The following is a 15218-nucleotide window of genomic DNA, read 5'->3' as shown; positions in this document are numbered from 1 at the left end:
AACATCAGTACACCTTACATGGTAACCTACATTGATACAATGTACCCACACATTCCAAACCACAACCCCAGACAGGAATCAATCTCACCTCGCGCCAAGTAGCACTACATTGAAAAATGTGAGGGGAAGCGAGCAACTGTGTTCATACAAGCATATTTCTTGTACATGTCAGAAATTGTCAGTAAAAAAGGTCAAAGCTCCAATGTCACTGAATCACCTCGACAACTGCAACAACCTCAACTCCACCTCTCTCCTTGACAACCTTGCCAACCTCGGACTGAAGCAGCTGGTCAACACGCCCTCGCACAAAGCTGGACACACCCTTAACCCTATATTCGCTGGAGGAACTAACATCCGCTTCAGCCACACCACCCAGCCCCTCTGGACGGACCACGACTGTGTCCACTTCACCTTCCAGACCACACTGCACCCAAGCTCCCCCCGCCCACCATGAAGGAACTGGAGCAAGGTCACAGAGGAACATCTCAACACCACCCTCCTCCAAGACCCCCCCCCCGTGCCACAGCCAACACTAACGCCGCAGGAATAGAATTTCACCGCTGGATCTCCCGCAGCGCCGAAACGCTTGCACCCCTCCGCCACCACGCCAAACAACAACCTCTGAAGGCCGCTTGGTTCACCACAGAACTACAAGAAGGCACACCCCCCTGCAGAAGCCTAGAGAAAACCTGGCGAAACCAGAAAACCACGGAAGCACAGAACAACCACAGGAGCGCCCTGAAGGAATACCACCAGCGCATAAGAAACACCAAACGGACCTTCATAAGAGACAAAGTCCAGACAAACGCGACCAACGCCAAGGAACTGTTCAACGTCATACAGCAGTTCACTAAACACCCCAGTGAATCAATCAATGGACGTCACACCTTCCCAGGAACTCTGCAACAAGCTCCGCTTCTACTTCCACCTGAAGATCAAGGTCCTCTACGACTACTTCAGCAAACAGACGCCGGACATCCCCCCCAACCCGCCAAACATCATGTCCTGGAACTCCGCCATCGTCCAACACATCACCGTGACCATGAAGAAAACCCACTCTGGAGCCTCGACAGACCCCTGCCCACCCCATATATTCCACAGGGCCGCTGCCGCCATTGCAACCGAACTAGGACGGACCATCAACGCCTACTTCAGGTCCGGCATCTTCTCAGATGACAGGAAGCGGGCGAAGGTTAAAGCCCTCCTCAAAAAGCCAACGGCCGACCCATCAGACCTGAAAAACTACCGGCCCATCTCTCTCCTCCCTTCGCTGTCAAAGTCGCCAAGTGACTCGTAAACGCCCAGCTAACCGCTTTCATTAAAGAAAATTCCATCCTAGATGCCTCCCAGTCTGGATTTTGCAACAACCACAGCACAGAGACTGCCCTCCTCGCACCCACTGACATCCGCATCCTACTCAACCAGGGGCACACTGCGGCCCTCATCCTTCTAGACCTCTCTGCTGCCAACACAGTTTTACACCACACGCTTGCAGCCAACCTGCACGACGCGGGGATACAAGAAGCCACCCTCGACTGGAACCAATCCTTTCTCTCCTGCAGAACCCAGAGAATCAGACTCACTCCCTTCCTATCCCAACCCACCGATATCAACTGTGGAGTATCCCAAGGATCATCGCTCAGCCCCACACTGTTCAACATCTACATGACCCCCCCCCCCCCTCGCTGCCATCGTCGGACAGCATGGACTCAGCACTGAAGCCTACGCAACGAAACACAGCGCATCCTCTCACTCACGAAGAATCCCAAAGACACCAGACTCTGTTTCCAGGAACGAATGAGGAATGTGGCAGTCTGGATGAAAGACAGCTGTTTTTGAAGCTCAACTCAGAAGACAGAGGAGGTCCTCATCCTCGGATCCTGCACCTCCGCCTGGGACACCACCTGGTGGCCCTCCGCCCTCGGGAATCCACCCACCTCTACAGACCACGGATGAAACCTCAGCATCTTCTTCGACTCATCCCTCTCCAGGAAATAGCCAGTTTTAACTGCCTGCGCATCCTCCGCAAGAACTTCAAATGGATCCCCCCGACTGCAGAAGGACCATCACCCACGCGCTCATAACCAGCTGAAGGAGGGAGGGGGGGTGTCGGCTTCTCCGAAGATGTTAGGTGTCTCCAAAGTGGACTGTGCCACCCTGTTGTGAGCCCACCGACGAACTTGTTGCTGATGAAGAATACTTTTACTTCGTAATGCTAAACAGACGTAAAGACCTTCGGTGCAGTCCGGGAAGAAGTTGCATACTGCATGAAGATCTGTCTAGGGATATTTAGAATGACACTGGGGGCATCCATGAAAAGGCATCCATTTCCTCACCTCAAGGCGTTCATCATCCTCCCAAAGGAGGTCGAAGCACGCTGTGGCCCAAAGGGTCCTGATGGCCCGAGACCCGGATTCTCCAAGTCTAACAAAACCAACAGTTCGAACCAAAGTGGCAACAGACAGTGATTCTTTGAAGATTTAACTCACAAAGGGGTGAATGTTTGCGAACTCGAGGCCATGTTGGGAACCGACAAAATCATTGATAGTGGGAGGTCACTGGATCACGTCTGATGGCCGAGAAAAACATTTCAACCATGGTATCAGTGACCATGCGCATCTACAACTTGAGGAGTCACCGAGACCTTGTGACTCTAAAGGCTTCTTTCAAAGAAAGAACTTGCAAAGTTCAAGTTCAGGAGTATGCATAGCATAGCATGTGTATCTACAGCTACACACGCTACAAACGTTCTGTTTCCAGAACAGCATAGATATTGAAACCTTTCCCTCATAAATTATGTTTTTCCCCATGTGGCTCCATAACAAATTCAACATTAGAAGATAACAACCAGAAGATGGTGCTAAGTTCGAAAGCAAACATTGAAGCTCATCATTAGAAGCACATCCAATGTCAAAGCGCGTAACTGAAAACTTTAAAGAAATACATCTACTTTTACTTACATTAATTTAACCATATAAGGAATTAATCTTATGTTTACAATGCTAACCAATTTCCATAAAAGTGGATACATGTATATTTAAAATAGCACATGTACCTGCTACACGGATCTTGATGTTGTCTAAGCTGAACTGTGGAAGACATAATAAATTAGTCAATTTAGGCATTGGTTTTTCAGGAAGCAAAACACTTGTAGTCAAACATACTAAATTGTCATCCATATAAATGTAATATGCACATATTTTCAGTCATACTGGTTTCCCTACTATTTTAAAAAATAATATATATATATATATATATATATATATATATATATATATATATATATATATATATATATATATATATATATATATATATATATATATATTCATTCACTGAAAAAAACAAAGGTTTCACACATGTTATAGTTAGCTGGACATTTCACTCATACTAAACCATTGAAATTCCCCTGTTATAGTTAGTTCCGCTAACTATAACTTGTGCGCCTGCAATGCACTGCTGATGACGTCATATACTACATCACTCATGACATCATGGTAAGTGACATCACTCATGACAGTAGAGTAGAGTGAGAGTCTAATGATACAGACAGCAAATGTGCAGATACATAGAAGACTGCATGCATAGTCTATACATGTTTAAAGCAGTACATGGCCTAAGGCCTACTTTGCACCATGATTACTTGAGTACTGACTGGATAATTACAGTTCTGCAAGGAGAGTGTCTGTCTGAATTTTAAAGAGCTTCATTCTTAGCACAGTGAATACATAAGGGCATTCTGCTGAATAGCTCACTATAATACTGAATCAGCAATCACAAAGAGTTTGTTGGAAGTGTAAGAACATAGACTGGAAAATAAAAGCTATAAAAGACAAGTTTGCCCGTGCATAGAAGAGTGCATGCATAGTGTATAGGACTTTGAAGCAGTCCATGCCCTAAGGCCCACTTTGCAACATGACTACTTGGGTACTGGCTGAATTATTACAATTTTGCAAGGAGAATGTCTAGCACAATATACAGCAGCTTCACTTTTAGAACAGTGTATACATAAACACATACTGCTGAATGGCTCACTGCAATACTAAAATAGCTGTACCAAAATATTTGGAAGAAGTGTAAATATACAGACTAGGCAATTGAAAGTTTAAAAGCCAAGTCTACAGGTGTGTAGAAAAGGGCATTTATTATTTAATAACCTTCCAAAAGCCCCAAGCACCAGTACATCTTTCCGAGGGTAGGATTACGATCTATAAATGCTAGCATTTTTTAAATTAAGAACCATAAAAATAACAAATATTAAACCTTTATTTTCTCTTCTAATGATAACGATATTTTTTTTATATATTTTTGTATACGTCTTCTATTTAGATGATTTTCATCATGAAAATGCAAAGAACACAGTTTACCGAGTAACACTTTTTAAACTCTCCAACGTATGTAGATAATAATACCCGAAACGTGTTACTATAAAAATCAAAACCTTTACAGCTTCACAGTTTGAAACTTTTCCGAACACGTGCAGACGAAAAACTGTTAAAATGTGAGCATGTGTAACCTGCAAAACGTGCCATTTACATAGGCGGAGCCACATCTTCCTTCCATAGACTACTAAACAACAAAAAACTATATAAACCACACCTACTGTGCAATTAGTTTTGTATTCCCAAGTTATTTCTGAATCGCCAAACTCTGTTGCAGGTTCCGTTCTCCAGCATCGGATTCTCTTTTTGCGTCAACAAACATATTCCGGAGTTGTAAGTTATTTCAAGATGGCATAGACATAGTACTTCTATACTATAACAAATATTACTCCTTTTCTGGCTCCTTTTGCCTTATATATAGTGACTTTTTATACTATAATATTGATACTGTACTTCGCTCGAGAGGTGTTGCGAACCCGTTAACGCAAACCCTAAACATTTACAATCAACGTGACAATGATACACTTGTTATTATGTTTTCCCCTAGAGATCACATACTGTTAATATGTACATTATAACATTAACAGTCTTAGTGATCCTAGCGGAATTCCCAATCCGTCGTCACAAACAGTAACGATAAGTAAGCAACGTTACCAGCTTGCAGCTTTCAGTCTATTTTCTTCTTGGGATCATATGCTGTGAGAATATATACATATTATTCTCAACGTCATGATCTCAGAGGAGTTTATGACCCGTCGCCACGAAGATCTAAATTTTTCACCTCCCGGAGAAAAGATGTTCAGTAAATAATTACTGCTCGAAACTATTTCATTATGGATGTTCTGTTAAATACATAACTTTATTTTCCTTTTCTTTTTACTGTAACAATGGTATCAATCGTTATATTATAATAGATTGTCCTATTGCTACAGAATAGGAATGAGAGATTTTTCAGCGGCATCTGTAATATATTCAAATATTTTTAAAAACTTGATCAGATATTTTTATATATATTAAAATATAGCTATCATGCATATTTTGTTACTATAAATACTTAATAAACCCTACATTTCTGAATGTTATTTTCTAATTTCTATTCTTATTTGCGATTCCTATTCACCTTCTCCCTAAAGAATATATAGGACCTGTACTATATATTATAAGAGTAACATTCTATATATTCTTTGGTGAGTATGTGATTTATTAGCGGAACAATCTGCAACTTGTAAACACTACGACAGCATGTTTCTGAATTGTACAGAATACAAATTTTAAAAATAATAATGCATGCATTTCTATGTAATATGAAACAATTTAGATTTTAATGTTTTACTTGTTCTCTTGATCTGAGATAATGTAGTGCGGGATTGTTTGTCGTAGTACTTCTATTCTACTTTATCTAAAAGTAACTGATGCCCTCTTACATCAACAAGAATGTGGGGCAACACTTTTACAAACTGTAGCACAAAAATGAACTATATAGCCACGCTTTACTGATATTTTATTAAATTCCATTTTTAAATGTCACCCCTTTCATATATACAACGACAGTTTCTGAAGAAAGTTTATTTGTATTTGCTTAATAAAAACTGTTTCAAACCTAGACTGAATTTTTTGCTGCACAACCACACCTCCCCATCATGAAAGTAAAGACCACATTATAATTAAATAGTAGTACTAAGAAGTATATCACCTACAAACTTGATAAAAGAAAACCGCGCAAAACACTCATTTTTCCACCGTGATTTATACATCACACCGCAATTATATAAATGGCCCTTAAAACATGTATAAAAAATGGCTTACCTCATAATTCCTCTCCACCACCTAATGGGCACTGTACACAGTTAATAGTTTTCCTAACCTACCCTCTACTACTTTCTTTCCCCATACTCCTTTGGAAAATGCATTACAATATCACTGACAACAGTGAACCGTTCCCACCCAATAAGGAGCCAACTTGTGTTCGGAACACTTTAGCTATTAAAATGTCCATGTTCTCCAAAGACTAGCAAGGAACGACTGCTAAGCCTTCTACTTTTAATACTTTAGAGCCAATGAACATTAAACTTCGTAAAGTCCCGCTTGGAGCACGTTACCCTAATACTCCCCGAACAGGAAGGAATCCTCAATAAAACTTTTGCACAAACTTCTACGACTAACGGATCCTATGAAAAAAATATATATATATCTCCAGCACAGTAAGTATTTCAATTACCAACATATTGTGGTGAACTTCTAACCTCTGTACTCACACAACTGATCCATGAACTGTTACTATAGTAACAGGCAGAAAAGTAGTGGCTATTCAAAAAAACTTTATATTGCCCTTGGACCCTCTACAAGACAGAAACAAAATCAAAATACTACATTTGCAACACCTTTGCACTGTTTTTTTTTTAATAAAAAGAGGCCCCGGAGGTGGGGGAGGGGGGAGGGAATCGAGTGCAGGAGAAAGCGGTCCCTGGAAATCAGGGGGGCCATGAGTCCCCCCCGCATACATGTAGTTAAACATCCGGGGGGGTAGCGATCCCCGCGCAGGGGAGACCCTCTAGGCCCCCCATTATGAAAAACTAATAGCCCCAGAGATTTGACCCCCGCGGAGGCTAATTAACAATAAAGCGGGATTAACGTTTTTTTTCTTTTTCACCCAAAACGTGTACCCTGCGTTTTTTTTAATAAAAAAAAACAATATCCCGCGGGACGTCATACGGCGCCCCGTACACGTACTCCATATAAGATTCTAATTATTCAAAAACATATTAATGTATTTAATGTACAAATTAAGAGAAGACATTATCTGGGATAATCATAAAAATAGTTTTTTTAAACTGTAAAAAAGCGTATATTACTTTGAAAATCAATATCGCACGTACATCTTAAGAGTAAAGATAGTTTGAAGACTTATACATTTTATAAAACAATATAGCACTGCACACTAAAGAAAAAAAGTCAACACATTTATTGACCCCTCTCCCAACATTTAAAAGCCCCTGGGGGAGGTGATAAATGAATCGAGACTGAATACGTTAGTACAGGCCACTCTTACGCTACCAGAAAAACACAAAAGTACAAAGCCCAGATTTCCATTATAGTAATTTCTTAGTAGCAGGTCTAGTTGTCAGATCGACACACACTCTCTCAGGCTGGTATACACCCACACCACACCTATCCAGCACATCCGTCCCTACACACGTGACCCTATGCATAAAAAAGGCAGGGTGCGCCTGTTCTACGCCATTTTAGAGTTGTTCCCAAAGCACCGAACAAGGGACCCACTACCACATGCGTGGCGTCTTTGGTCACTGAGTTAGCGGTGCCCGAAGCACTGAGCGGGTGAAGAACCTGCGAGGATGATGGGAGCACGAAAATGTCGTTAGCCATAGAGATATCAAGACTCTGCACCATATATGAGACTTCTTTGTTGGAGATCGGAACCACCTCATGAAGGTGTCTTCCACGAAAAGGTGAGCAGTGAGGCTTGAGTATGCATCAGAAGGAGTCAAAGGGTTGTAGCTGACTACATACAAAAATGCGACTTAGTATTTTAGACAAACACACTCCTACATAATGTATTAATTTACATGTTTAATTTTTTCCCCCAATAGCAGTAACCTTTTTTATAATCGCTGAAATGTCCGTAATATATTCACAATACAAACAGTTCGTAGAAATCTGACAATCAAACGTCTACAAAAGCACAATATTATAAACTCCAAATTAATATAGCAAGAATTACCAATCATAACATCTTTCTTTTAATATCTTTTAGATGTACAGCTTCAGGATGGATTATGTAACACGGACAACAGCAATAGCACAAGGCGCGCAAACAAGCTTGTTTCTGAAACAACGACAAGTTATCTGTCAAAGGAGAGAAGATGTAGTATGCACTAGGAGCAAAAAAAAACATTGGGCTAACGGGGCTTCAGCAAGGATGAGATGGCTTTCTAGGCCCACACACACTCGCACCAGAGTCTGTGACAGGTCTTTTAAAGACATTTTGCTTGTTAATGAGGCTTTGATAATCCCCCCCGCTTGCAGCCCCTGCAGCTCCACTCTTCTTTTTGCTGAACTAAAGCTCCCACCCCAAATTTTATCTAGCCGCCTCAGCCCTGTTATTTTTGACTGGTTACGCCTCTGGTTTCGTACCCCTCCCCTGTCGTGTGAGTCTCTCCCACATTTTAATAGCCTTTTTTCCCTTTCTCTTTCTTACTCTCTCACGTTGCTCTTTCTTTTTTAAAGATTTGGACGCTGCTATCTCCACTCTGCTATACAACCTTATCTGAATTGAAATGATTAACTCTCTTGATTACAGTGAAGGCTTCTTCCACACGTAGAGCACCATGTTTCAATCACGCCAATGGCACTAGGTGACAAACAATTTTGTTTCCAAAACAACAACAAATTATCTGTGAAAGGAGTGGGTAGTGTGCACCAGCTTCACTGTCTAAAAGGTTAAATTAGCTCCAAGCAGTGACAACACATAGGTTACAACAGTCTAAAAAACAGATCTACAAGCTTATTACACCACTTTGTGTCACTTTTAACATGGGAAAAGTGACGCAAGCAGCTTGTAAATCTACGTCTAACTTTTCAAGAAAAAATCTCAACTCCAGACTCTGCGAGACAGTTTTAATGTTGTTTTCGCTCTCTCACTCTCTGTGACATCATTTCTTTCTCTTTTAAAGTTATAGAAAATGCTGTCTGCTTTCACATGTAAAAGCAAAGCAGTCTTCAAGTTTTGAATTCCACTGGCCGCAGTGTTTATACAACGGTAAGCACAGAGGCCTAGATATACAATGCCTTCATTACAATGCATTAGAAATAAGTTGCCATATTGACAATCCCGTTGTGCCACTTTTGTGTCAGTGACGCAGTAGGCACTTCCATATAGACACCACTTGAACGCGGCACTATAACAGAAGTAAAATGTACCAGGCACACTGCACACGTAAAATCGTACTGTTACATTGACTTGTAATGCTTCATCTCATTTACTCACATCTACATAATTCTAAACTCTAATTGTCTTTTTTATTTTGCAGATTACAAATCCAACGTCCTTTGGAGTCCACTTCACAATTTGTTTATAATATTGTTTTTTTAAAGTTATTTTTCTAGTTCTATATAATATAGTTATCATTAAGTTTCGTTTACAGTTATTCTTTTAATAAAATATAATTAAAAAAACTACATACTTCTTTTTTTGTGGGGGTGTTGACTGTCCACAATAAAAATAATATTTTTAATGTTCAAGTATTATAGTAAGATGTTCAAGAGTAAGATTTAAAAGTACTGACTTATATTTTCTCTGGGTACACTACAACATGGTAAAGAAATCAAACTAATATGAAACAATGTGTACCACATTTACAAACCTCCTGCGACATTTTCCCATGCAAACCTACCACCTTACAAAATTAAGTGTGGGACTCAATGACGCCCCTCAAACCACGGAAACAATCACCCCACAAAAATTTCTATATTGTATGAGAGGGACTGCGTGCCCTCCGCCTGGTGCCCTGGAGTCCACCACGCCCAGACCCAGTTCCTACAGTGTCCTGGGGGGAAACAGCCATCACAACGCAGTCATAACCCTGCATGATCGTCACCACAAAGCCAATTAGCACGCAAATGGCTTTACCACACATGCTTTTGCAACTAGTATGCATTTACCACGCATGTTAAATGCATAATCTTAATAATATCTCTGTGTTGACGAACACGCGTTGTAATGGCTCTGGCTTAAGTCCTTCAAATAAGTTTTTAGGTACACGTGTGACCAAGTCATAAGATCGGAGGCCAAGGACAAACACCGTGGTGTCTGTGCCAGGAAATCTCATGGATCTTAGAGAAGATAAGCGGAAAGTAAAATGAAAGTAACAAGTATAATAAAAATTACGGAGAAAAACTACTAAAATGGCGAAGGACAGAGTATGTAATCAACGTTTGGCGCCGTGACACTACATTTCAAATAAACAGATAAAATATGTTGATTAATATGTAACAGCGGATGACACACACGGCCCGGGAAAAGAAAGCGGCAAATTTAATACATGAAATGAGTAGAGGTTTGCTTGGCAAACTTGAAGAAAAAGAAAAAAACGTGGGCTTGGAAACGAGGCTGCGCATGTGTAGAGAGTACAACTGCTGCACACAAAAAAAAAACGGAAAGTTTTACATACTATCATAGAAATATAGCTCTTTATTTGACCAGTAAAGTAAAGTTAGTTCTTAAAAATAACTTTTTTTTTTTTTTTAGCCCCAATGCCCCCACGATCGCAGACGGCTCCCCGCGTCCTTCGTGAGCCCGCATTGCTTTATCAGACACATCACCTTATATACTGCTCTATCTTTCGAAAAACAATCTGCTTTCTTGAAAGAGAGAACAGATTAACTTGCTCTCTTTTACAAATAGGAATCTTCCTCCATCACTAAATTTGTCTTGCTCTATCCCTCAGTCTCTTCCCACTCCCCCTTACTCTTTCCTTCACATCATCCCTCACTCACCTTCACTCACTCCACTTCTCTCACTCCCTTTCACTCACTCCCCTTCCTTTATTCTCTCCCCCACTCCCCTTTCCTCCATCCGTCTCTAAGTCTCTTACTCTGTCTCAGTCACTATAACTGATTTACTCCTTTCACACTTCCACACTCTCCCTGTTTGTGTCTCTCACTGTTTCCCTCTCGCTTTACCACTCTTCCTTTTCTTTCCTATCTTTCCATAAATCCTTCTCTCTCACTTACTTCTTTTTCCTTTCTCTTAATATGCTTATTTTTCCATCACTCCCCTTCCCTCACCCTTATATCCCTTCTCTCACTGTCACTGCCCTTCACTCAATCTCAGTCCTCTTCCCCCACTTCATGTTCTCTCTCTGCATCACTCCCATTCCCTTTCTCCTGCTCCCATTCCCTCACTCCCCCTCACTCTCTTTCGCTCACTCCATTCGTCAATACACTTCCCTTATTCCCCTTTTCTCATTCCCTTTTGGTAACTGTCATTCCTTTAGTCTCTCACTCCCCTTCACTCAGTTTCTCTCTCCCTCGCTCCCTCTGTCTCACTCAGTCTTACCGCTTCACTCCCTGTCAGTTACTCGCTCTCCCTCTCTTTCTCTCTCACTCTCTCACCCTTCCTCTCTTTCCCTTTGTTTCCTTCACTCCTACTTTATCTCTCAGTCCCTTTTCCACTCTTTCAATCTCCTTCCTTTTCTGCCACTTCCGTTTCGTCACCATCAAACCCTTTTCTCACTGTTACTGCCTTTCACTCTTCCTCAGTATTTTTCCCTCACACCCTTCACTCCTCTTTTGTCACTCCCTCACTCTATCTCAGTTACTCCTCTTCGTTCACTTCCTCCCTCTTTTTTTTTTCCCTCTATGTTGGTCTCCCATTCTCCCTCGGTCTCATTCACTAACTCCCTCTCAGTCCCTTGTTCTCCCTCTGTCACTCTTTCCCTCTCTCTCCCTTACCCTTAATCTTCTTTCCTCTGTCTTTCTACCATTCCTCCACTCTCCCTCACTCACTTTCCTTCTCTCTTAATTTTATTTCTTCTCCCTCATTCTCCTTCCTCACCCTCATAGCCCTTACCTAACTGTCACTGACCTTCGCGCACCGTCACTACCCTTCTCCCACTACACTTCCTCCTGTCTGTATCTCACACCCCTTCTCTTTTCCGGTCTCTTTCCCTCACTCTCCTTCCCCGATTGAAATCCTGACTCCCCTTCTCACGCTTTCCTAACGCCCTCCATCCCCTCACTCCACTTCTCTCTCCCTCACTCCCATCTCTCACTTTCCCTTACCCCCCCTTTTCTCATCCTTATACCCCTTCTCTCACCATCACTCCAGTTCTGTGACTTTCACTCCCTTTATCCTGCTCCACTTCTCCCTCTCCGTCTCTTACTCCCCTTCCCTCACTGCGTTCCTGGCCAAGGTTCCCAGAATCCAGAGAGCGAGAGCAGGAGGTCGATCCTTTTCTTATAATGCCTCCAAATTATGGAATACTCTCCCTTTGCATTTGAGAACTAATTCCAATCTGTTGAGCTTCTGCAAACAGCTCAAGACTTTTCTTTTTGACTAAGTAGCCCCTTGTTCTCTTGCTTTTTTCTTTTGAAGGCACTTTTTAGCTTAGCGCCTGGACGCCTCAGGGCAGATGTAGCGCTTAATAAATCCTTTTTTCATTTCCCTGTCTCCGTGCCCTGCTCCCCCTTTTCTCACTCCCCCTCCCTCACTGCCATTCGCTTACTCTTTCACTCCCCTTACCTGTATCCCCTACCCTTAGTCTTCTTGTTTCAGTCACTCTTTGACTCCTCTTTCCTCACTCATCATCCTCCCCTTTCCTCACTCATTCTCTCAGTCCCTTCCTCCCCTTCACCCAGTCATTTTAGTCATTCATTTATACACTACAAATTCATTCAAAAAAAGTATTACAGTATATAAGAAATACAGCTCTTCCTGGAGAGGTAAAGTTAGTTCTGAAAAGATCGGTTAATTTTTTTTCTTTTTTGAACAGTTTATATTTTTTTTGTATTTTTTGAAAGAAAAAAATAACAGTAAACGAAAAACTGCTCAACATGAACAAACAAAATAAAAAATAAAAATTATCTGCGGGAGCATTGGTGCTACCTAATCTTCAGGTCACCAGTGTCTGTTGCAACAGTTTAAAATAAAGTTTTTAGTACAGCTTGGCCCACTCTAGCCTGTTGTGTCGCCTGTACATCTAACCAGTAGTGTTTTGTGAAGGTATGCGGTGTAACCCAGGTTGCTACTTTGCATATGTCATCTAGAGGAATGTTTCCTAAGAATGCCATAGATGCCCCTAGTTTACGTGTAGAGTGAGATCTAGGAGGAACAGTTAATGTCCTTTTTGCTTTTATGCAACATATTTGTATACATTTTACAATCCACCTGGCAATGCCTTCTTTAGAGATAGGATTGCCCTTATGTGTTGGAGAAAACGCTACAAATAGTTGTTTGGTTTTTCTGAAAGTTTGTGTTCTTTCTATGTAGTACAATATTGCCCTTCTGACATCTAATGTATGTAGGGCCCTTTCTGCTCCAGTCTGTGGTTTTGGAAAGAAGACTGGTAGTTTCACTGGTTGATTGATGTGGAATGCTGAAATTACTTTAGGCAAGAATTTTGGGTTTGTTCTAAGAACCACTTTATTTTGGTGTAACTGTAGGAATGGATCTTGTATTGTAAATGCCTGCATTTCACTTACTCTTCTGAGTGAAGTAATGGCTATAAGAAAGGCTACCTTCCATGTAAGGAATTGTATTTCACACCTATGCATAGGTTCGAAAGGCGGTCCCATTAGTCTGGTGAGTACTATGTTGAGATTCCAGACCGGGGAAGGCGGTAGTCTTGGTGGAATGACTCTTTCGAGGCATTCCATGAAAGCTTTTATTGCTGGCACTTTAAACAGGGATAGATGTTGCCTCTTTAGTAGGTATGCTGCTATAGCTGCAAGATGTACTATAATAGATGTGTAAGCAAGGTTACATTGCTGTAAGTGTAGTAAATAGCAAATAATCTCTTTAGTGGATGCGTCCAGAGGGTTGATGTTGTTACTGTTACAGTATACAGCAAACCTCTTCCACTTTGCTGCATAGCATGCTCTGGAGGTAGGACGTCTTGCTTGCCTAATGATTTCCATACAGTTTGGAGGTAAATTTAAGTATCCAAATTCTATGAACTCAGGAGCCAGATCGCTAGGTTCAATTGTTTGGGATCTGGGTGCATTATTTCTCCATGGTTCTGTGTAAGGTGCATGGGTAATATTTCCAACTTTTGATGTGGCACCTGTGAGAGTTGCAGTAGCGTGGTGAACCACGGCTGTCGTGCCCACGTGGGTGCTACTAGTATCATTGTCATTGAATGTTGTTGCAGTTTTCTAACCACTAATGGAATTAGTGGGAGAGGTGGAAAAGCGAATGCAATTTTGTTGGACCAATTTATCTATAACGCATTGCCCTGCGACAGGTGGTGTGGGTACCTGGATGCGAAGTTTTGGCATTTTGCGTTCTGATGAGTGGCACATAGATCTTTCTCTGGGTGTCCTCATCTTTGGAAAAATGGCTGCAGTATTTGGTCGTGCAGTTCCCATTCGTGTATTTGTTCTGACTCTCTGCTTAAGATGTCTGCTATCTGATTTTGAACTCCTGGTAGGTGTTCGGCTAACAGATAGATCTTTTGAGGAATGGCCCATCTCCAAATGTCCTGCGCTAGTCTGGATAGTTGGAGAGAGTGTCCCCCCCCCTGTTTTTGAATATAATACATCGCTGTCATGTTGTCTGTTCTGACCAGGACTGCTTTGTTGAGAATGTGCATTTGAAAAGCTTTTAATGCTAGAAACACTGCTAGTAGTTCTAGATAATTGATGTGCAGTCTTTTTTGCTGTACACTCCATCTTCCCTGCACTGTATATTTGTCCATATGCGCTCCCCATCCAGCGAGCGATGCATCTGCTGTTAGTATCACTTGTGGATTTGGTTCTAGGAACGACCGCCCCTTAGAAATGTTCGTTGTGTTCCACCACTTCAGAGATCGATGTGTGCGGTCATCTACCAACACCAGAACTGTAATCTGACCTTGAGCCTGATTCCACTGTGTTGCTAGACATTCCTGCAGCGGACTCATTTGTAGTCTGGCATATGGTATTAGCAATATGCAAGAGGACATCATCCCTAATAACTGCATGAACACTCTGGCTGTTAGTGAGTGTTGTGGTTGAAATCTTTGGATCAATGTGAGCATTGTTTGTATCCTGATTGGATTGGGGTATACTTTGGCTCTTTCTGTGTTTATAGTAGCCCCTAGATATTGTTGAATTTTGTTT

At 41.6% G+C, this 15218-nt stretch overlaps 1 protein-coding gene across 3 annotated transcripts in view; it reads right to left on the bottom strand.

The window, feature by feature from the left end:
• Positions 1 to 15218, bottom strand: part of SENP6 (SUMO specific peptidase 6) — a 586019-nt gene that overhangs the window by 318419 nt on the left and 252382 nt on the right. For all 3 annotated transcript variants that reach the window (XM_086926520.1, XM_086926518.1, XM_086926519.1), the window contains one exon: positions 3056 to 3089. In XM_086926520.1, coding sequence (XP_086782646.1) covers positions 3056 to 3089 — 34 coding nt within the window. The remainder of the gene's footprint in view (positions 1 to 3055; positions 3090 to 15218) is intronic.

Source organism: Lissotriton vulgaris, chromosome 6 (genome assembly GCF_964263255.1).
Source record: "Lissotriton vulgaris chromosome 6, aLisVul1.2, whole genome shotgun sequence".
In the NCBI taxonomy this organism is placed as follows: domain Eukaryota; kingdom Metazoa; phylum Chordata; class Amphibia; order Caudata; family Salamandridae; genus Lissotriton; species Lissotriton vulgaris.
The sequence above is the reverse complement of the archived record's forward strand: the minus strand, read 5'-3'. Positions and strand labels throughout refer to the sequence as shown.